Source organism: Engraulis encrasicolus, chromosome 5 (genome assembly GCF_034702125.1).
Source record: "Engraulis encrasicolus isolate BLACKSEA-1 chromosome 5, IST_EnEncr_1.0, whole genome shotgun sequence".
Taxonomy (NCBI): domain Eukaryota; kingdom Metazoa; phylum Chordata; class Actinopteri; order Clupeiformes; family Engraulidae; genus Engraulis; species Engraulis encrasicolus.
The window spans coordinates 3,942,247-3,966,918 of NC_085861.1; the positions used below are offsets into that span (position 1 = coordinate 3,942,247).

At 42.8% G+C, this 24,672-nt stretch overlaps 2 protein-coding genes across 3 annotated transcripts in view; one reads left to right on the forward strand and one right to left on the reverse strand.

Moving 5' to 3' along the window:
- The window catches only part of adam22 (ADAM metallopeptidase domain 22), an 85,987-nt gene extending 79,248 nt beyond the window's left edge, over nt 1-6,739 (forward strand). The window contains exons 27-28 of the mRNA XM_063198521.1: nt 5,126-5,249; nt 6,644-6,739. Of these exons, the coding sequence (XP_063054591.1) occupies nt 5,126-5,249; nt 6,644-6,664 (145 nt within the window). The 3' untranslated portion in view covers nt 6,665-6,739. The remainder of the gene's footprint in view (nt 1-5,125; nt 5,250-6,643) is intronic.
- The window catches only part of LOC134448851 (E3 ubiquitin-protein ligase TRIM35-like), an 89,689-nt gene that overhangs the window by 64,877 nt on the left and 140 nt on the right, over nt 1-24,672 (reverse strand). Inside the window, exons 2-6 of one of the 2 annotated variants that reach the window (XR_010034852.1) lie at nt 24,010-24,243; nt 22,411-22,433; nt 22,187-22,308; nt 18,930-19,096; nt 16,796-17,471 (exon numbers count right to left, since the gene is read on the reverse strand). Coding sequence is in view for 1 of the 2 variants with exons in the window: in XM_063198523.1 (XP_063054593.1) it covers nt 17,082-17,471; nt 18,930-19,096; nt 22,187-22,308; nt 22,411-22,433; nt 24,010-24,243 (936 nt within the window). In the remaining variant the exon portion in view is untranslated. Of the gene's footprint in view, nt 1-15,964; nt 17,472-18,929; nt 19,097-22,186; nt 22,309-22,410; nt 22,434-24,009; nt 24,244-24,672 lie in introns of those variants that run through there. The other variant, XM_063198523.1, reaches the window with a different exon arrangement.

Sequence of the window (24,672 nt, forward strand, 5' to 3'; positions counted from 1 at the left end):
ATAGCTTTCTTGACTTCATGCCATATAATCTCAATTGTTTTTTGTCAGGGCTTTGACTGGGCTATTCCAGAATGTGTATTTCATTATTATGAAGCCATTCTAAAGTCGATTTGCTTCTAAAGTATGGCTTGTTGTCACATTTCAGCACCCATCCTCTTGTGTGCTTCAACTGTGTGACAGACTACCTCCCTTTTTTTCTGTAAAATATCTCGATAAACTTCTGAGTTCATTGTTCCACTGATAATAGTAAACTGAAAATGGCTTAAGGCAGCAAGGTAGCCGCATATAATGATGCTCCCGCCACCATACTCAAAGGTGGAGATGATGTTTTGGTGAAGGTGTGGTTCTCCAGTTCTCCTCCAAACATGACATTGTGTGTTCCCCTGAACAATTCAACTTTGGTTTCAACGTTGGTATACAGAATATTTTGCAGTAATTCTATGAAGCATATAAATGCTTTTTCGCAAACCTCAAAGGTGCAGCAATATTTTTTTGGACAGAAACCCCATTAATTTTAGATTGGCAGAATGAATCCCATTTTTAGCTATTCTTGGTTACATCTCCTCTTCTGAGTATGGTGGCGGGAGCATCATTATATGCGGCTACCTTGCTGCCTCAGGCCCTTGTCAGTTTGCTATTATCAGTGGAACGATGAACTCAAGTTTATTGTGATATTTTACAGAAAAAAACGTGAGGAAGTCTGTCATACAGTTGAAGCACACAAGAGTATGGGTCCTGAAATGTGACAACAACCCATACTTTAGAAGCAAATCGACTTTAGAATGGCTTCATAATAATGAAATACACATTCTGAAATAGCCCAGTCAAAGCACTGAAAAAACAATTGAGATTATATGGCATGAAGTCAAGAAAGCTATGCACTCCAGACATCCAACAAACCTGGCTGACGAGAGGCAGTTCTCTAAAGAAGAGGGAGACAAGATACAAACAGATTGTTTTGTTAATCTGATCTGCAACTACAGGACAAGTCTGGTTGATGATATTGCAACTAACTGAGGGTTAAAACCTACCTAATGTAAGGGTGTACTTACTTATGCCCTGCTCTCCTGTGAATATTATGGCCTTATGACCAATAAAAATATGATAACATGTAAATGTTTGGGTGGAATTAATTAAAGCAGACTCTGATTGTTCCTTCTTGAGATTTCCGGGAAGATCAGACCATGTTTTATGATCAATTTTGACAGAAATGTAAGAAATTTCAAAGGGTGTACAAACTTTTTCCTGGGACTGTACCTACAGCTGTAGGTCAACGCAGATTCCCTGCTTTAAAGACATGGTGAGACATTATAAGACATTATAAAACAGGTGATCTCACCCCTTAAGCCAACCTGACTTTGTGTGCTAACTGCCAATTTAAGTCAACTGGGTTTAGAAAATAGTTGGATCAGATTTGTGGCAGGGCCTTCAATATTGAAGACAGTTTTGAACACAGTTGCGTACATGCATGGAGAGTTCCAATTTTAAACGGAATACTGTCAGTATTCCATTTAAAACAAGTTCCGGAATATTCTGTTTGCATGTGCAAAACAGCGTTCTGCAACTAGAATATTCCCTTATGCATATGCAGTATTTACATGACTCACATTAAAAATGGGAATGTGCCTCGCATGTAGATAACAATGCTCAATGACTCCTCAAGAACAATTGCAAGCGCACGCATCCCCCACCTCACCTTAGCTCACCGTAATCAGGACACAGACTTTTCTCTCCTCCCTCACTTGCATCTTGGTGGACTGTCAAGAATGTCAATGCTGTGCTGCTCTTCTCTCTTATCCGACCACCTCTCCCTCTCCCTCTCCTCTCCATTCTTTCTTTCTCTTTCTCTTTCTCGCTGTCTCTCTTTCTTTCTCTCTCTTGCCCATCGTCCCTCACTGCTTCCTGTGACTTTCTTCCTTCTTTCTTTCTTTCTTTCTTTCTTTCTTTCTTTCTTTCTTTCTTTCTTTCTTTCTTTCTTTCTTTCTTTCTTTCTCTGCTCATCACCCACTCCGACCCCCCCTCCCCTTACAGGTTTTTAACCCCTTGCATCCAAACTGAATATTATGTTACTAAGTGGGTGGAGGATGTCAATAAAAACACTGAAGGACCCCCCTGCCTTAGGTACAGACACTGATCACCTCACTCCCCTGCCCCCACCCCCAACTCCCACCACCCACCCCCTCCTCCAACCCCCCTGCCCCTACCCCCCCCCCAACACCCACCCCCTAACCCCACCCACCCACTCCTCCACCCCGCTTAACAGCCTTTTTTTTTCCAAACCTGCCTCTCCCCCCTCCCCCCTTTCCACTTTCCACTTTCAATTCTCTGATAGAGAAAAATATTTAGCTTTTCTTTTTATTATATATTTTATTTATTTATCATTTTTTAGATGCTGTTTTCCTTGATAGTTTTAGAGATTTGTTGCTATTGGTTGTTTGGTTGATCATTTTGAGTCAGAGATTTCGTGTCTTCATTTGGCTATAGGGACCAGAAATTAGGCCAAAATACATAATAATAATAAATCTTTTACTACCAACAAAGACAACATGAATACCAATACAGAACCTGAATACCTTTTGTTATCAATTCCTTGCTGTCCCTTTAGGATTTGTTACAACCTTTCAACCTTTGTTGTACAAACGCCCTCTTGGCCTCATCATAAGCCAATGCCCTCCTGATATTAGTATTACCAGAGAGAGTAGAGAGAGAGAGGTTCCATTAGCCCACTGTTTCCGGGTTCTATTATTGCAAGGGGGAGGGGGTGAAAATCCCCCTTTAGGCAGACCTAGGCAGACCTAAGGACTGTTCTATTCAATGCTAGGAGCATTATGACACGCCCCTTTAGGCAGACCGGAACCTGGTCACGTTAGGTGCCCATAGAAACCTATTATGTTGGCATATCTCTATATACTTAAAGAATCTCTGGTATTACCAAAAAAATTGACTAATGCCCCCCAATGGCATCTAAGCACCGCCTCCTCTCAGTTTTTTCAACGCCCCCCTAGGGCTCCCCAACGCCCCCTGGGGTGCTGTAGTGCCCCCATTGAGAAACCTAGGCTGCATAAACAATAGTGACATTCTTGCAGTACCTCTAATGTGCACAAGATGTCAGAAGAGAGTCTGAAACTGCCATCCCTCATAGCCCAATCTTTGCTCGTCTGTGAAGTGTCCATCTCATCAAATATCTAGTGATGACTCTCCCTGAAACCTTATTTTCTTTCTTTCTTTCTTTCTTTCTTCTTGTTCTTCTTCTAGTATTCTTGTTTTTGACTATGCTCATGCGAAGGTTTTGACACACCGTCTTTCTCCACAGAGAGTGCTTTTTTGTAACCACTGAGTGAGGAGCTCCACAACATTAATTCCCAAATATGTGAAGAAATATCTGAAAGTGTTTGTTGCTCTTTCAGAAGCAGCCCACAGGCCTATATTACAGTACATTTATAGCAGACACATTTATCAAGTCAAGTCTGTCTGTCTACCACAAATGAAGTCTGTACCTGTAGTGGCACTCCAGCAAAAAATGTTGGTGTGTGATATTTTTTTTAAGATTTAAGATTCTAGATTTAAGATTCCAGATTTTCCTGAATTTATGTTTCGTTTGACCTGCTTTTTTTTTTAACGTTTCAGTCGTCTCCTTTGTAGGACGGTCTTATTTAACCCCTTGTGTTACGTTTCAGTCGTCTCATTTGTAGGACGGTCTTATTTAACCCCTTGTGTTACGTTTCAGTCGTCTCATTTGTAGGACGGTCTTATTTGTGTTTACAGCCCCGTCTCCCTCATCTCAATAGCCCATACATCTCTCTGCATGCGCATTGCATTGTGGGTGGTCGTTGTTACTGTGTGTTAGCTTATACCCTGTTGTGTGCATTCTGTGCGATCTGTCTGATTGACTACACTTGCTTGTCATGTGCTTCTCATGTCTAGATGTGTTCCCCTGTTGCTCCATCCCTTGTGCACTATATGTCCGTCTGTAAAATCATGTCATCCTGCCACGCCACACTCACGGTTTCCATGGTGACTGGACTGATCTGTTGTGACTCATCTCCCTCATTTCCTGCCTTCTTCTGCCGTCGTGGTGCTAACGCAAAACCAAATATGCTAAATGTGCTAAATATGCAGGTTTAGAGTTCTTTGCCAAATTGTTTTTAACTCTTATTGGTATTAGCAAATCCGGTAACACTTTACTTGACGCCGGTGTCATACGTATGCGTACGTATACGTATATGACATAACAGTGTCATAACATTGCATGTGTCAGTAACATGATGTCAATATCAGAAACATATTATGACTTTGTCATTAAGTGAAATTTGGTTATGATAAAGACAGGCCTAACAATGTCAGGTTTTCATGACCATAAAATGTTTATGACATTGACATCATGTTTATGACTCGTTCATGCACACTGTGTCATGACAATCTTTTGACACTATTATGACACTGTTATGTCATACGTATGACGCCGGCATCAAGTAAAAGGTAACCGCAAATCCAACCAGTTTAGTTTAGTTCTGTTGTAGCCACATTATGTGCGTAGGCTATCACTTCTACATAGGTGTTTGGTGCTTGCATGTTGACACGGGCCTACCATGTGTGGTTTAAGTTTTAAACTAAATATTGCTAAAGGTGAGTTGACGAATAGCTACTTACTTACTAGCTATGAGTCATGTTGTGTTGTTGTTAAATCTAATGGCATTGTAAAGAGCAGATGTGTTCAGACCACTGCTGTGGATCATGTGGACACCAGCTCACCTCTTTGTGGCATGTATGTGTTTAAGACCTAACATGATGTCTGATGATATTTCCTCTCTCTCTCTCTCTCTCTCGCTCTTCCTCTCTCTCTCCCTCTTCCTCGTTCTCTCTCTCTCTCTTCCCCTCTCTCTCTTGCGCTTTCTCTCTCTCACACACACACACACCCATACATACACACACACACACACACACACACACACACACACACACACACACACACACACACACACACACACACACACACACACACACACACACGCACACTCTCTCTCTCTCTCTCTCTCCCCAACTCTCTCTCTCTTGCTCTCTCTCTCTCTCCCCCTACCCCTCTCTCTCCCTCTCTCTCTCTCTCTCTCTCTCTCTCGTCCTGTAGGACTCTGTCCCCAGCCAAGTCCCCCACCTCCTCCACAGGGTCCATTGCCTCCAGTCGGCGCTACCCCTACCCCCTGCCCCCCCTTCCCGACGAGGAGCGCAAAGCCAACAGACAGAGTGCCAGAGTGAGAAAACACACATACACACAAGACACATACACATACACACACACACACACACACACACACACACACACACACACACACACACACACACACACACACATACAAGACACATACACATACACACACACACATACAAGACACATACACATACAAGACACATACACATACACACAAGACACACACAAGACACAAACACATACACACATACACATACACATACAAGACACATACACACAAGACACATACAAGACATATACACACAAGACACATACACACATACACACACACAACTAAACATACACACACACACATACACATACACATACACACAGACACATACAAGACACATACACACAAGACACATACAGACAAGACACATACACATACACACATACACATACACATACAAGACACAAACACATACACACATACACATACAAGACACATACACACAAGACACATACAAGACATATACACACAAGACACATACACACATACACACACACAACTAAACATACACACAACACACATACAAGACACCTACACACAAGACACATACAGACAAGACACATACACATACACACATACACATACACACACGACACATACACACACACACACATACAAGACACATACACATACACACACACACATACAAGACACATACACATACAAGACACATACACATACACACAAGACACACACAAGACACAAACACAAACACACATACACATACAAGACACATTACATTACATTACATTACATTACATTGCATTTGGCAGACGCTTTATAACCAAAGCGACTTTCAGAAGAGGACATAATCAAGCTAACATCACAAGCAAATACAAAGTGCACAGGAGATATACAGAACAACAAGTGCAATTACAAAGAGGGGTTAGTTTTTTTTTGTTATTTTTTATTTTTTTTAATAATAAAGAGGAAATAATGAGAACACACACACACAAACACACACTCACAAACTAAACTAAACTAAACATAATGTCAGGATTCTGCCCTGGGGCAAGGCCAGTTCAATCATTAGTCTAGTAGATTCTCTCGAAAGAGGAATGTCTTTAGTTGTTTCTTGAAGACACATACACACAAGACACATACAAGACATATACACACAAGACACATACACACATACACACACACAACTAAACATACACACAACACACATACACATACACATACACATACACACATACACATACAAGACACATACACACAAGACACATACAGACAAGACACATACACATACACACATACACATACACATACAAGACACATACACACAAGACACAGACATATACTAGATATGTGTATATAATTTAGTAACATAATAAAACAAATGTACTATAAAGACTGAAACTGTGTAATAATTTCTCTTTCAGCTCTGGGAGACATCGATTTAAGAGGAGACCCCTCCAACGCAGATCTTACGAACTACATTTCTGTCCGCTTTTATACAAACAAGGGATTTTAAAAAAATAATTTGAAAAAAAAAATCAGGAACACTAAAAACAACAAGGATGGATGACAGAGGATGAAGATGATGAAGATGAAGATGCTGAAGATGGTGATATGACTCATGGAGGGAATAAAAAGGTGCAGTGGGAAAAAATGTCCTCCAGGACACCGTGAGGCGCTGTGACAGGAGCAGCCCTCGTCCCACACTCAGCTACACACTGCTATTGTCCATCCCCAATGTGTAGCGCCACAGGAAGCTCAGCTCAGCTCACCTGTCCTGCACACATCGGAAGCTGCACCACCACATGGAGACATGAAGAGCAGACATGTCTCTATGGCAACACCCCTACCAAGACAACCATGACAACTCAAGAAAGCAGAGAATATGAGCACATCGGTGGTGCAGAGGTGCTGGACAAAACAAAATAATCGAAGTAGTAAACGATAGATGTCCACAACACTGTAATGCTCCCAGTTGTTTAATGGCACAGCGTTAAAGGTCCGAAACGCTGTGGCATTAAACAGTTGGGAGCATTAACAGTGTTGCGGACTTTTATCATTTACTTCGACCATGGAAACGCCCACACCACCCCTCCGCCCAACCCCACCCCCACCCCCACTCCGCAGAGTCGTCGAGCGGCCAAAGATATTTTGGTTCCTCTAAGAATCCCATCCAATCGCCTGCTCCCTAGATAGGTATTCCCCACCCCCTTCGACACAAACTTTTCTCTGATTGGAGGTGGGCCTGTCTGTCAGAACGAATGGGAAGACAGGGCAGGCAGGGGTTATTAAGGGGTGGGGGGGAGGGAAGCACGCATTCATTGTAGAAACTAAACAAGAAAAAAAAATACTGTATGCATGAGGCGAAAAAAAAAGAAGAGAAATCAGCTTAAACCATTCCTAGTGTTATAACGAAGTGTTAAATTGATGATGAGGATGAAAACATGATTGTTTTGTTTTTCGTTTGTTTAGTTTTGTTTTGTTTCCTTCAAGCGTATGCCGTGGAGACCGCATGTGGCCGAGGGTTGAACTGTCTGCTAGTCTAGTCAGTGGAATTTAACGTCTACTACACACCTGTCATTTCCTTCCTCTATCCACCCTGCAACGTTAAAGGAGAAAAGGCTTTTCTTTTTGACATTGGGCCCTTGATTAAAGGAGAAAAGGCTTTTCTTTTTGACATTGGGCCCTTGATTTCCCACTATACATTGGTTCTCAATTTTTTTGTTTTCCCCTGGCTGCGCGACCCTGGCTGCGCACAACCTCGGACTGTTGGAAACCGCTGTCGGTCAAAAAATTAGCTCACGTGGTTGGCTGCCAGTGTCTTGCCCCTCCTCATAACACCGCGTTTATACACAAACAAAATGTTCTACTCACCTCCTGTATGTTGTGTGTCATTGGAGCTCTGTCGAAGATATTCGGCCATGAAATGGCTTCCTACGGGCAATTTTTTGCAGACACAAACAATGCTGTTTTTAATTTATTCATTATGGTAGGCTACCATTCATAACGCGTAGGTGAATTGCTTGTTTCGAAACTTGTCAGTTTTGCGGGTAATACAGTTTTTGAAAGGCGGATGTGACATCATGTGACACGTCACAAACAACATATGTTGTGCCTGCAAAAAATGGCCCATAGGAAGTGGTTTCACCAAATCGAATATCTTCGGCAGAGCTCCAAATGATACACACGTTACAGGGGAGAGTAGAACATGATGGTATAATGTGAAATCAAGGGGAAAAACAAAGAAAATCTCCTTTAACCCTTTCCCCGCCTTCCAATCCCCACCCCACTCCCTCTCCAAGGGCCTCTGCTACAAAGCTGGCTCAGGAGTAAACCAGCTCAAGTTAAGAGGTAAACTATCTAATAGAAGAGCCCGAACGCTTCATTTTCATAAGAAAATAAGGACTCTCCAGGCTCTTCTATTAGATGATTTACCTCTGACTGTAACTTAACCTGGGTTACACCAGAACCAGGGGTGTATTTCTGAAAAGCGTAGTTGTTAGCAGTTAGCAACTTCGATAGTTGCCAATGGGAAATTGCATTGCAACTAACAAAGTAGCTAACATAGTTAGCAACTTCGGTTTCGAGAAATGCACCCCTGGACCTTGTTCAGGAGTAAACCATGTTAAGTCAAGAGGTAAACTATCTAATAGAAGAGCCTGAACGCTTCCTTTTCTATCAGATTAGGCTCTTCTACTAGATGATTTACCTCTTAACTTAACCTAGTGTACTCCTGAACCAGCTCTGTAGTGTAGGCCTCATGAAGCACAGTCTCAAAACAGCTCATCTCCCTGATGTAGCCTACCTGCCGCCGCTCCTCTCCCCGCCATGCTCTTTGTACATATGTATAGGTCTACGCTCAGACACCGAATGAACATCAGTCTTTTCTTTTTTCATTTCTTTTCTATAAAATCAAGAAACAGACTTTGTGTGGAAGGAGGTAGACGTGGTGTTTTTTTGAACCCTCCCTCCTACCATCTTGTAGTGTGTGTGTGTGTGTGTGTGCGCGCGCGCGTGCCTGTGTGTGTTTAGGTGTACTAAACCTGTGTAATTAATTCTCATTTTCGCGTTTTACTCATATACGTGTGTGTGTGTGTGTATGTACTGTATGTATGAGTGTCAGTGTGGCTGTACTGTATACGTGTTTCACCTGGAGTGACTGTGTAGATATTATCCTCTGCAGAATGTAACATCTCCGCCCCAACCAACCCAAACCTAACCCTCTCACCCTCCCCAACCAACCCAAACCTAACCCCCTCACCCTCCCTCCCCAACCAACCCAAACCTAACCCCCTCTCCCTCCCTCCGTTTTACAAACGTTTTACAAATGTTTTCCGAACGTTAGTAATGCGTTTTTGCAGGCAGACCTGTGTTACCGTGACTGATAAAGAGACAATTGCTACGTTTACATGAGACATTTAATTTGGAATTAACTCACTTTAATTCTGAATAAAGCTTAATTCCGCTTTGAAAACGTTATGTAAACACTTCTTAATTCGGAATCAAATGAAAGATTAAAGTAAATTCTACGGAACAATTTAATTCTGAATTAATAATTCTGAATTAAAACCGTCATGTAAACGTAGCAAGTGTCACATTAGCTGCAACTCCTAGATATGAGCATGGGTACTGTATGTTTTAAACCAGATCTGTGTGTCATTGGTGGACTATCACTGAAAAAATAGTCACAGTTTGCTGTATTTTTTTGTCCAAACTACTGTGTCTTAAGCTCCGTGTACACCAAGCGCGAACTGCGCGACCTGAGCTGCCGAAGTCATTATTTCTCTATGGAGGGAAGGCGAATAAAGCTACCAGAGCGAATTCGCCAGGAGCGAAGCTTCTTGAGCAACCAGAGCAAATTTTGACGATTAAACTCAAGCTAATTGTAGGCGAATTTTCTATTACGCGCTTCGGCGAAAACCAATTGGAACGTTCATATCGACGAATGTCCCAGGCTGTCAAGACAGAGCCGTTATGTGATTAGCTGAATCAAACATGTCAATGGCTCGTCCAGAGCGAATAAAGCGAATTCATGGCGAAACTTCTTCAACCACCCCAGGTACCTGGGTCTCGTAGGTAGCGCCTGGTATAAACGGGCTATTATGTTCCAATGGTGGTCCCTGGATGCAGCAGGCTATGTCCTGTGATCTAACTGTAGCTATGTTTAGTCTTCATGGTCCATAGGGGGCACTGCTAAGGGGAAGAAAATGGTTACACTTTACTTGACGCAAGCGTCATACGCATGACATGAGAGTGTCATGAGAGAGTCATGCCTTCGTCATGGGAGAGTCATAAACATTGTGTCAATGTTATAAACGTTTTATGGTCAAGAAAAAGTTGACATTATTAGGGCTGGCTATTCCATAATCGAATGTCTCTTAAGGAGTTAAGTAAGGGTTAACGTTCGGCGAGAAGGTCGCTACAGTGGAATAGCAGCACGACAGAGAGAATCTTTAGACCCCGACGCGGAGCGGAGGGGTCTTGTTCTCTCTGAAGTGCTGCTATTCCACAAAGCGACCGACTCGCCGAAAGTTAACCCGCTTATTATATGGATATACTTAAATGATTCACACATGCGGGGACATTTCTTTAGACCTATTTAATGTTAAGATTGTTGCTGCGCAAAACAAAACAGTGCCGTTGTGGAACACCGCTAGGCAACAGCTAGGTAGGCTAGCCAGGACAACAGGTGTTGTCTATCGCAGCAGCTGATTAGAGTGACAAAAGACCGGACCCCCTGCGGAGTGATATGAAACATTCGCTTTAGCCACTGACTTGTATACAAGCCAGTGGCTTTAGCAGTGAACGTCTTGTTGCCATTGACAGCGGTAGCCAGGACAACGGGTGCTGTCTATCACAGCAGCTGATTAGAGTCTTGTTGAAAAGTCGCTTTAGCAGTGAAAAGTCTTGTTGCCATTGACAGCGGTCTGTTATAGACCAACCCGTCCGTTATCGAAAAATAACAGACGTCCGAACGTTGGGGAGCCCCGTTGAAATGAATGGAGCATTCGACAGATGACGTCACAACCATATAATAAACATGTTTATGACATGATATATATTTATGACACGAGCATGACTCTGATATGACACTGTCATGTCCAGGGCAGGATTAATGCACAGGCCAGGTATGGCTGCAGCCTAGGGCCCCCAACCTGCCAGAGGGCCCTTGATTGGCCAAAAGTGAATAATTGCTGAATAGTGACAACATGCAATACAATATTGAAAATGTATCTACTGTGTTCATTAGACATGTTGTCCTTAATTCCTAGCTCGTAATTATAACATTGTCTATGTACACTAAATTTGTTGGGGAATTTGCCTTCTGGGGGGGCCCACAGCAACCTGTAGCCTAGGGGCCCCAGGCCGTCTTAATCCAGACCTGTGGGGGGTGCCCACAGCAACCTGTAGCCCCTTCATCCGGCCCTGGTCATGTCATACCTATGATTCCGACGTTGAGTAAAGTGTTACCAAAAAAAAGTCTCCTCCTCTTTTGCTCTGGTGTTGGAGGTCTTGAGGGATCTCGGCAGCAGTGATTAAAAATGGGAACATGATGACTAGATGTGGAGAGCTGGAGGTTGAACTGTCTCACTTGAAGTATTTCACGGAGAAGGGAGAGGAGATGTAATTGTGTTATTTGAGGGATTGTAGTTTGATGCTAGTGGCAATTTGGATGGCTTTAAATATGAAAATATGATATAATTGAAAAAAAAAACATGTCTGATGTCTGAACTTTTTAATATTTTATTTGCTAGCATTGATTGTGTTAATACATTCTGAATTTAAGTTGAATGTTTCAAATACAGACTTGCCTTTTTAAGAAGATGCTCACAGTCAGAAATGTAATTTCCATAGCTGCCTGTGAAATAGCCTCTTATTTAGGTATAAGAAAGCTGCATCTCTCACCACCATAAGATTTAATCTATCTAAACTATTCAGAGGGTTTGTTTGTTTGTTTGTTTCTGTGTGTACTGTACGTGTGCGTCAACAATGACAACAATGACCAGTAGTTTTAATGTGGTGGTTCTCATGTGTACATATACCTCATAGTCACCCAGACTCTGTTACTCAGAAGGCTTTTATTTTGAAAATGTGAAGCCTGCTGTTCTTTTTGTGTATGAAGGATACTTTTATTTTGAAATGTGGGCACCGATTTTTCTTTACCACTGTATGCACTACGACTGTACGTAATAATATCACTGCAACATTGACCTTGAGGAGTAATAATGATAACTAAGTATTTTTAAGGAATCTTTTTAATGTCCCCCAATTCCAGGTGTTATGTATATACTGTATGTCATCCCAACAAAATTAAGTGCATTATGTATTATTATCATGTATTATTATTATTATTACTACTACTACTATAGGTTCATTTTTCTGTTAAATACTGAGTTGAACTAAGATGCTGTCCTTTCTTCAATCTTTGTGAACACATGCCTTTCGACATCTCTCGTGAATGCCTCCACCCCATACACACACACACACACACACACACAAAGTGCAGACGCAGACACACACACACACACACACGGTCCAGACACACGCACACACACACACGGTCCAGACATGCACACATTCACACACACTAAGTCCAGACACACACACACACACACACACACACACACACACACACACACACACACACACACACACGGTCCAGACAAGCACACACTGTACTGTACCTGACCCCATACGCCATGGGAAACCCCCACACCATCCCATAGTACACAGACTAATGACATACTGATGACATCTGTCCAAGATGAGATGCACACTACCTTTGTGTACAGTCATAGCAAAAAGTTTGTACACCCTTTGAAATTTCTTACATTTCTGCCAAAATTGGTCATAAAACATGGTCTGATCTTGGTCTTGTTCTTTCTTGTGATTCCCGCAAACATCAGACCATGTTTTATGACCAATTTTGACAGAAATGTAAGAAATGTCAAAGGGTGTGCAAACTTTTTTTCTATGACTGCATATGGGATCCATCTTCATCTCTCTCTCTCTCTCTCTCTCTATCAATTCATACATTCCCTGAAAGCAGAGGCAGAGGGACTTTTAGTAAAGTAAAAGCTTTTACTTTTGGTCTCCAAAACGACTACTGCAGATGGTGCATCTCAAGCAATACTCAAGTAATGGCATCCAAACGAGTCCACAGCCTCTCTGGTGTGTGCACTAGTACTGTGTGTGTGTGTGTGTGTGTGTGTGTGTGTGTGTGTTTGGCACACAAGTCTACAGCCTCTATGGTGTGTGTGTGTATACTCACCCTTTCACTGCTGCACACACACTATGAATGTGTTGGCCTGGGGTGAGGGATGAGGCATGAGGCAGTAGACGTGCAGTTACCGCCCCAATAGCTCAGTAGACGTGCTGTTACCTCAACAACAGCTATACAGATTTTACATCGTTTCCTTTGTCCGGTTTGATTTGGGGCATGTGTAATGTTACGTCGCATTGTGTGTGTGTGTGTGTGTGTGTGTGTGTGTGTCCGTCCAAGACCAGGTGTGTACCTGCTCTGTGCTGTGCTGAGTCCCACCACTTCAGGAGTCCTCACTTTCTTAAGTTCAGGAGTAAACCAGGTTAATTAAGAGGTAAATCATAGAATAGAAGAGTCTGGAGTCCTTACTCCTGAACCAGCTTTGTAGTATATATAGGCCCCAGCTGATTCAGAGCTGATTAGATAAACTTTGTGAATTTTGTTATTTTCTGAACCAGGGATTGACATCCTCTGGCAACTAAGTGGCTCAGCACAGAGCAGTAAGCCACAGCTCCAGGCCTCTCCATCCCCAGCAAACCCCTCCAAACATGTCTCTCACCCACCTAGTCAATGGTTCCCAAACCTTTTCTGCAGAGACCCCCCTTTTACACCTAATGATATTTTCCCAACCCCCACCCTCCATATTCCAAATGACAATTGTCCATTAATATTGCTATTTTTTTATTTGAACTTACAAATACATAAATATAAATACATTTAGCAGTCACAGAAGTGAATATTGTTACTAACCAATTTATGGAATCATGTTAACTGTTAAACTGAGGTTTACCCCCCCCCCCTTTTTTTTAATGTCCCTTCTGTCCGCAACCCCTGGGGGGTCCCGACCCCCTGTTTGGGAACCACTGCACCAAGTCAACAGCATTCCCCATTCAGTGCATTCCCAGTGCTGTGCGGTGACTCAGATCTACAGTTCGTACTGCAAGATGTTTATATAACAGCGTTTCTTTCTGTCGTATGCTGTACATAGACTGACTATTTTAAACAAAAAACGGTCAATGCCCATATTTTCTTTTCTTACAATATCATTCAGTATTGTAATATATTTAATATAAAATAAAAACTTTCATTGAAGTGAATGTGTGCAAAATTATTATTTTATTTATTCAACATCATACCTTAGTGAGCACATATGCAGACAGAGGAACAACTCAAATCAAACTGATTCTGAGACTTCCCTGAACAATGTTGGGAGACTGAGGGTGAATAAGTTATCAAACTAGGGGATAACATGAATATTTCTTATTTTCCATAATGCAATCTCAAAACAGGAACCACTGGTTTCAAACATATTTTTGTTTCCTACTGAAAAACAAAGATTTTACACGATAAAATCCCGGCTTCTGGAAAATGACCAGTCGATCCACAACATTCAAGCATGAGGGTTCAGAGGTCAGCAATGCCAACATGACATCATGACAAGTAAGTAAGATTTGCTATCGTGTTTGTGCACAGCGCCTCCGCAAGTTAACACGTACAGTAGCTCCACAACGCCCTGGGACAGGTTAACATTGGGGATAGTTTTGGTCTGGGCTAGCCTGGGAGTACCCATGCTGCCTTGCGCGTTCTTTTATGATTCAGACAAGGTCTGGGCACAATTTCGCAACAAATTCGCCAATCCCTTGTTTATTTCTCTGTTCTTGGCAAAAGTTAAGCAGCAGAAACATTGCTATACTGACAGGTTAGGGTTAGGGATGATTTGGTCAGGGCACAGCAGAGCATTTTCGCATTTAGAAACAGCAATTCGCCGTGGCAACTGGCAACAGAAAAAACACTGACGAGGCAGGAAAACTGTGCAAACCTCGTCACGTGACAAAAGTGCATAAAAGTGCTTTACTGCTGCATTTGAGGAACTTCGAAAGACTTCGCAGTTCACACCATCACGCGGAATGCACTAGCATGAGATACGTACGCAAGAACGTAATAGCAGCCTGGCAATGCAGTTACAGTATAAGTTGAGTCACAGTAGCATAATGCCAGCCTGGCAATGCAGTTACAGTATAAGTGGAGTCACAGTAGCATAATGCCAGCCTGGCAATGCGGTTAGTCACTGTAGCAGTCGCACAATTTACTCCATCAAATACGAATCACTGTCCGAACAACGTTTCATAAATCAAAAAAGTTAGTTTAGGAGCGCTCTCTGGACTGGAAAAAGTTTGGTTGAGGTGCTCTTTGGATAGGGAAAAAAAAGAGGACGCAAAACTGAAGAAAATCCAAGGCACTCTCCTTTAAAGGGGTATGCCACTATTTTGGGGCTTAATACAGTTAAAATCGTTGGGCTGGGGTTTATAATGGTGGTAAAGTGTCTTATTTTTTATGTTAAGCGTTGTCTTGCTTGAAGACAAGTTAAAAGAGGGAATATGTCGCTAAGCTAGTGAAAGTCAATGTATCCGTGTAGCATTGTAGCCTGCTACACGGACATGGCTACATGGCTTTGTCATGTTAGACATTTAAAAGACCCCAACGCGTTTCGGCAGACATGTCTTCTTCAGGGAGTCTGTTAAATGCCTAACATGACAAAGCCATCACAATAAAGGCGGTTTAACTTTTTCAAAAGGAGAGTGCCTTGGATTTTCTTCAGTTTTGCGTCTAACGTTTCATACATGTTGGAACTTTCATAACACATCATAATCACCTTCCTGAAAAATGTGGCACGTGTGGCACCCGTATAAAGCTGCTTCCAGGCCAAAGACAAACGAATAGTCATAACAACAAAAGGTGTAGGCTACTCATCTCGTTGTAGTCTAAATTCCTGTAGACATACAGGGGTTTGACAAAATATCTGAGACACTTGTCATTTTAGTGTGGGAAGTTTCATGGCTCAGGTGGACCAGCCTGTTGGCCAATCTTCATTAATTGCACATTGCACCAGTAAAGTGAAGTGTGAGGGTTCAATTAGCAGGATAAGAGCACAGTTTTTCCTCAAAATTTTGCAATGCACACAACATTATGATTGACCTATCAGAGTTCAAAAAGGAGAAATTCTTGGTGAGAGTGTAACTGTTGCATCTTTGACTGAGACAGCGAGTCTTTGTGATGTATCAAGAGTAGGGATGCAAATTATCGATTAATTCATTAATCATTAGTTGATTGCCTTATCGATCGACTTACGGTTAATTGATAAGCGGCGTTTTCCCCCGAAATCTCAATGTTTCTTAAAAAAGAAAACTACAAAATCTAAAAATTTTAATTAAAAAGTGAGATAAAATACTACATTTAAATGAATTCTATCTCAATTCTTTAATCCAAAGGTGATTTAAATATTCCCACTATTCACACCCCTCCTCACACACACTCTTCACATGCCCATTTAACCTGGGTCTCTTTGTCAGTTGAATTGGCAATTAATGGTTTTTAATCAATTAACACATTGCTCGATTAAAGTCGATTAATCAATTAATCGTTTGCATCCCTAATCAAGAGCAACAGTATCCAAGGTAATGTTTGCATACCACCAAGAAGGACGAACCACATCCAACAGGATTAACTCTCTGGTCCACTTGAATCTTGAAACTTCCCATGAAACATCCCACACTAAAATGCCTCAGTTATTTTGTCCAACGCCTGTAGTTCAGCGCACCCTAGACCATTAACATGTATGCACACGGGTCCAGTGAAATCCACGGGTCGATGGGAAGGAACTTCACCGGCTCCTTCTGGTGGTAGGAATCAAAAAAGGGTAATACGTCCTCAGTGAAATCATGTTCTAGAGCATGCAGCAGCTTGCTCTTGCCGTCGTAAAAAGACAGCGTTCCCTCCTCCTGGTCCAGTTCCACTCGGACGGTCTCTGGGGGCTCGTCCAGCGTCAGGGGAGTGGACGTTCCCGCAACCTCTATGGAGTGACGCGCCGTGGAGGAAAACTGCTCGCTGCGAGAGCGAAGACACGTCACCCTGCTCCAGAGGTTGGCTCCTTCCACTTTCTTCGCCTTGATGACGCCGATGTCCCAGTATTTGTGCGCATTGACCTGCACCTAGTGAAGAGGGTGGTTAATGAAATGCAACAATCATACACTGTGACTTCAAAGAGTTTTGGCAAATAAAAATCACAGCAAGGAAGCAGTGTGATGAATATTCAGAATAATAAACAGAGTGGTTGCAATATTCATTCTGCTAAAAAAAAACCTTTATTCATTCCGAATGTGGCCACGCTCTGAAAATATTCAGTTTGCAGAACACTGATTCACACATGTCAACGAAATATTCCTGAGCTTCTGTTGAACTGAATACTGACTGTTTAAAACCACCAGAAACCACCAAAACTACCTAAGAAGTTCTAAAGGGAGAAACGACTAGCTTAAAGCTCATTCCCGTTTCATCCTATGATGTAGGCAACACCCCTTTAGGAGACTTGAGAGGAGACTTTTATAACGGGCGGCGATGGGGAAATGAGACTTTTTCACAGATAGTGAACAATCCCTTAACCCATTTTAGCCTAAGGGCTTCCGCACACCGGCTCCGACAAAGTGCTGCGCACTGCTCAGCTAAAATTCGAATCCATTGTTTTCAATCGAACCACGCACACTGGCGCCGATGTCCGCGGACATTCACCGATGTCGGATAGCAATTAGAGACAAGTTCTATTTTGTCAGCGCCGCCCATTGACTATCAATGCAATGTTCGAGTGAAATTGGGTTTGGGGGTCCGAATTCTGTCGGAAGCAAAAGTGCGCCACAGTGCTGTCGGAGCCAGTGTGCGGCCAGCCTAAGTCCTTTTGGGGAAAAGGTGCCCTCTCCCTATTAAAACCTAAATATCTCAATCTCCGAAGCACATACAAACATGAAATGAGTTGCATTTAAAAACTAGAACCTTCATTTTGCATTAAAATGTGTTCATTCAGCTCTAACACACCCACATAAAACAGCTCAAATCTCAAGAAGCTTAAAGGGGTATGCCACTATTTTGGGGCTTAATACAGTTAAAATCGTTGGCTGGGATTTATAAAGGTGGTTAAGTGTCTTATTTTTCATGTTAAGCATTGTCTTGCTTTAAGACAAGTTAAAAGAGGGAATATGTCGCTAAGCTAGTGAAAGTCAATGGATCCGTGTAGCATGCTACAATGCTACACGGATCCATTGACTTTCACTAGCTTAGCGACATGCTCCCTCTTTTAACTTGTCTTAAAGCAAGACATCGGCTTACATGAAAAATAAGACACTTTACCACCTTTATAAACCCTGGCCAACGATTTTAACTGTATTAAGCCCCAAAATAGTGGCATACCCCTTTAATGCAGCGTATATGTCGCTCCAGGACACAATTGGTTAATCCTGGGTGGTGAGATGGATGTACAAATATCATATTATGAGTCACATGTCTTATTCATTCTAAAAAGTTAGCGTTTTCACGTTTTTAAAAAGTGTACAGGTAAGTGTAAACATCTTCTATGGTGCATATAACTACTGTACGGTCATTGGTCTGTAGTAGCGTACCTCCCAGACGTAGTGGTAGTCTATGACGGGCTCAGAGCCCAGGACGCAGCTGATCCGCTCAGGGTTGCTTGGAAGATTCAGTCTCCCGTAAGTGTTCTCCACAGTCGTCAGGTCATCAGACAGTACCGTTAAGCTACAGGAAGTGTTGGGGTTCAACAGCACTGGACCTGTAGAGGCGGGTGCAACACATGACTTGCTTTGCGTGTCCTTGCACGCAAAGCAAGTCGAGTGTGTGTGGGGTGAATACAGAGCGCAGTATACAAGCGATACAGTACAATCATTGCAAGTTTGACAAAGGAAGTGGCAGTACACAGGTTTATAGGAGGTTTACATTAACTTACAGATACATTAACTTAACAATACATTACATTTCACTAAAGCTACGTATACACACATCGTTGCTTTTTACTAGCTTCTTGCTTGCTCGCCTACTCGCCACTCTCTCACTACATCTCAATAAAACTATCAAAAAGGTACACAGTAGCACGGGGCAGTCATGGGTAAGCGGTTAGGGTGTCAGACTTGTAGCCCAAATGTTGCGGCCCGGTTCGTCTCCCGACCCGCCAGGTTGGTGGGGGGAGTAATCAGCCAGTGCTCTCCCCCATCCTCCTCCATGACTGACGTGCCCTGAGCATGGTACCGTCCCGCAACACTGCTCCCCATGGGGCGCCATTGGGGGCTTCTCCTTGCAGGAGTGAGGCATAAACTGCAATTCAATTATGTGCAATGTGCACTTGTGTGCTGTGGAGTGCTGTGTCACAATGACAAAGGGAGTTGGAGCTGTCCCAGTTGGGCTTTCGGCTAGAAGTACTCTCTTGGTACTCTAGAAGAAGTACTCTCTTCTAGGGCTGTCCTAAACGATTATTTTTCTCCTGATTGATCTATCAACTATTTATTTTAAATAGTCGATTAGTCAAACAAGTACTCTAGCACTTTAATCTTCAAGGAAATTGGGGGAAAAGAAAGAAACCGTTAAAATTAGGTCCCTGAGCTCACAATGAGCTTTAAATCATGATAGTAGCTTATTTACTCCAAGATACAACGTCCAATTCATACGTGCTGGACAATTTTAGGTTTCAGTAAAGTAATAAAGCATAAGTAAAGTAAGTAAAAAAAGCATTGAATTAAATGAAACGATTAGTCGACTATGAAAATTCTTGTCGATTTTTATAGTCGATTAATTGCCCCAGCCCTACTCTCTTCCATTGCACTGCTTAATTAAAGACTGGCTCAAACTACACAACTATCGCGCCGATTCTCGGCTGAAAACCCCCCTTACGACAATCGCTGGAACGTTACCCCCCAGGACCATCGCAAGCGATTGTCGGGAAAGATTTCCTCGTCGTGAGCGACGTTCTGAGATAGAACTTTGGCAGCTCAAAGAGTCGCCGATCGCAAGTCGTAGAAATCAAACAGTGTTTGATATTTGCGACTGGAAATAGAACGTCGGGCATTGTCTCGGTGGCTGCGAGCAGCGACAAGATTGACAGTTGCGATTCTCTTCTAGTGTGCGGTGCACCCCGACGCCAACATCGGACACACAATCGCTAATCGTGTAGTTTGAGCCTGGCTTAAGAAGCTACATGGTATCGGTGCCACACTAACTCTACCTTGACTTCAGCTTGGGCTATGGACTCCAAGGTGCACTGGTAGGTACTCCAAGGTGCTCATTATACTGGCAAATGAGAGGTTCCATTCTAAGGTACTCACTATACTGGCAGATGAGAGGTTCCATTCTAAGGTACTCACTATACTGGCAGATGAGAGGTCACATTCTAAGGTACTCATTATACTGGCAGATGAGAGGTTCCATTCTAAGGTACTCATTATACTGGCAGATGAGAGGTTCCATTCTAAGGTACTCACTATACTGGCAGATGAGAGGTCACATTCTAAGGTACTCACTATACTGGCAGATGAGAGGTCCCATTCTAAGGTGCTCATTATACTGGCAAATGAGAGGTTCCATTCTAAGGTACTCACTACTATTAGAGATGTCCAATAATAGCGGCCCGCAGATATTATCGGCCCGATAATAGCATAAAATGTAATATCAGTAAATATCGGTATCAGATTTATGACCTATCAAACCCGATATAATAATGCTTGAATTACTGTACACGTTTCTCCTTAATTAATTTTCTATTTTGCACAGACGATGTTAATATTTGGAAAGCTTTGTTGCATCCGAGAATGCATCTAGTGGGGCATTACAATAAAATTAAGCATATTTTGTTCCACAACAGCAGATTTGTAATGTTACCTAAAATTTGTTATGAGGAAAAATAACCCACATACTTGTATGTCGGCATCGGTAGATATCGGAATCGAAAATTGAGAGTTGGACAATATCGGCATATCGGATATCGGCAAAAAAGCCAATATCGGACATCTCTAACTACTATACTGGCAGATGAGAGGTCCCATTCTAAGGTACTCACTATACTGGCAGATGAGAGGTCCCATTCTAAGGTACTCACTAATTCTAAGTGAAAGTGAAAGCCCTACTGGGAAACTCCAACTCCCATCGTCATTGTGACACAGCACTCCACAGCACACAAGTGCACACTGCACACAACAAAATTGCATTTATGCCTCACCCGTGCAAGGGGGTAGCCCTCAATGGCGCGCCTAGGGAGCAGTGCGGCGGGTCAGTTCCATGCTCAGGGTACCTCAGTCATGGAGGAGGATGGGGGAGAGCACTGGTAATCTGCTAGATGAGAGGTCCCATTCTAACGGCTGTGATACATGGATGTATTTTCCATACGCTCTCAACCTGCTCGCTCGCTCGCCTCGCGTGGTGACGTAGCATTGTTTCCCGGTCAATTTAGCTTAGCTTAGCAAATGCTGTGGTCAAACAACCGTCTCTCTTCAATCACAAACACTGTATGTACAAATAAAGATGATGAAACAGGAGCGAATATATTGGTCACCTTATATATATTGGTCATTTTAAATCCCTCTGTGAAAAACGATCGGCAGATTTGACACCACCGAAATCAAAACAGCCTCCATTTTTAAATATCCCAGTACTGCTGGTGACGCACGTGACGTCACAGCGTTGAAAGCTCTCCCATTGGTTAACGCTTCGCGGTGCCGCTACATTTTTCAGCCAAGCTCAACTTTATCGCCCACCGCCCACCACCCTCGCTTCCCTATGTCACCACCTCTCGCCTCGCGTCCCAACGGAAAATAATGGAATGGCACGCTTCTACCACTTTGGAAGCACCCATGTATCTCAGGCGTAAGGTACTCACTATACGGGCAGATGTTCCTCATGCTACGCCAGATCTCAAAGGTTAGGTTGCCCACGTGCTTTGGCATGTCAATCAGGCATCCAGAAAGGTCTTCAGCCTCCTCCTCAGTGTCGCCCAGAGCTCTGTTCACACAAGGCAGAGTCAGGAGGAGACGACTTCACCACGTGCAAAGGCCACAAACTGTACAGGAAATCTGTAAACTGTGCCACACTAGCGTGTCTTACCTTTTCAGGACATCTTCAAATTCCTGTGATCACCAAACACCAATGAAAAATAAATTAGGGTTAATAGCCAGTTGCATGTAGATATGCATCAATCTTGGGGCGATAAGCCCGCACATTTGGGCTTGCATGCCCATGGGGACCCCGGTTCGAGTCCGGCCGAGGTAATTTCCCAGCCCTACCCCATATCTCTCTTCAGCTCATTTCCTGTCTCCTCTCACACTAGCTTGTCATAATAAAGGCCCAAAAAGCCCCCAAAACATTCTTTTTAAAAAAAAGATGCATCAATCTTCACATAATGGTTGTGAAATCCTAGTATCCAATAGTATTCCATTATCCCGTCCTTGCACATTATCAGCCAATCAGACCAAAATGGCTAATCTAATCTCTAATTTCCTACGGCTCAATGGGTCAGGTTTGAGTTCTGTCGTTGGCACCTGGTAGCTAACTCAGATCATAGAAAGGTCCGAAATCGGCTTTCTGAAATACCCTAAAAAGCAGTGGGAAACTAGAAGCACTCAGAGAGTGCAGACCTCCGCCAAGGAAGCTGCTTGATAGAACATTTGACTGTGTTACACCCTAAATCTCTCTGCCTTCTTTTCATGGAGTCCCCGCAATTCAATTTCTGGTCACTAGGGGCGTCTAGATATATAGGCCAGCAATGGTGAAAAATCTTTTAAAAAGTCCTGGTTCCGGTCCATGATCCGGATCACCACCAGAATTTAATGACTTGTTCCTTGGGTCATTAATAACTCCAAAAAGTTTCGTCCAAAGCCGTTGATTATTTTTTGAGTTATGCTGCTGACAAACGAACAGACTGACAAACAAAAAAACAGACCGACAAACCAACGCGACCGAAAACATTACCTCCTTGGCGGAGGTACAAAATGTATGAGTCTGTCAATCATTCAAAACAGTAGCGCATATTACCAGTGATGGACAAAATGGATTCATTAGTTCCAATCTAGTTCCACTTGGTCCTATTTAGCCAGGTGATTGGCTGGTTGAATGATTACCTGGCTTAATTGGACAGGTAAAACAGCGTCATTTGTAATATGTGGTTCTGGATTGCAATTAATGAATCGATTTTGCCCATCACTGCTGATTACACTGACAACTCCATCTATGACTGAAGCTTCAATGATGTACTGTTTTCTGTGGAGATGTACACCCTCAGTGTCTTGCTACGCAATATGACTCACTTTAGGGATGCACCGATACCACTTTTTTGAAAACCGATACAAGTACGAGTACATAAATGTGTGTACTTGCCCATATCGAGTACCGATACTGATACCTTTTCCCATCAAAATACAATGAAAATAAATGCATGGCCTTGTTTTTTTCCACCTGTGATATTTTTATTGTCCATTTCCATGTAGATTTAAATGTTAGTAAATGCAGGAGGTGGCACTTTTTTCCATGCTGCTTTCAAGTCCACAGAACGTGACAAGATTTTGCATTGTTTTGTGTAATAGCAGTATCGTTCTTGGTATCGGCAAGTGCTTGACGAGTACGAGTACGAGTATAATGAGCAGTATCGGGTGCCGATACCGATACCAGTACCGGAATCGGTGCATCCCTAACTGACTTGTCTCTTACTCTGAGGAAGGTGATTGGCTCCATCTCTTCCATCTCTTTCTTGATGGTCTTGATTTTGCTCGAGAGAGATTTGATTTTCTTGCCCATGCTGTCCTTCTTCTCCTCCACCAGCTTGGTTTTCTTTTCCTCCTCCTTCTTCAGGTTATTTAAAAGTTTCTTTTCTTCTTCTTCCAGAAACGACCGGAGTTTCTCAAACCCCTTCTTGATCAAAGGCTCTGCTTTTTCGGCCTGTCTCTGAAATGGTTTAAGTACGTTCATTAGTGAAAGCGCACCTGGGAAACTCCTTGTGATTACAGCTCTCTACAGCAGTGATTCCCAACCTGTGGGCCCTGAAGGTATTCCAAGTGGGCCTTGAAATCATTTTCCAAAAATAATAATCATATTTTGGTGTGTGTTGCTGTTGATTTATTTGAGTTTTATTCTTAATTGGGTCAGAGGTGGGCCCCGAACATTTTGACAGTTTCGAGTGGGCCCCAAGTTGAAAAAGGTTGGGAACCCCTGCTCTACAGCACGCTGTGCTCACTGCTAAACTGCATTTAAGGGAGCCATGTCATGCTCAGGCCACCTCAGTCATGGAGGAGGACGGGGGAGAGCACTGGGGGAGAGCACTTATTAATTACCCCCAATCCACCCCCCCCACCCCCCGCTTACCCATTTATATTC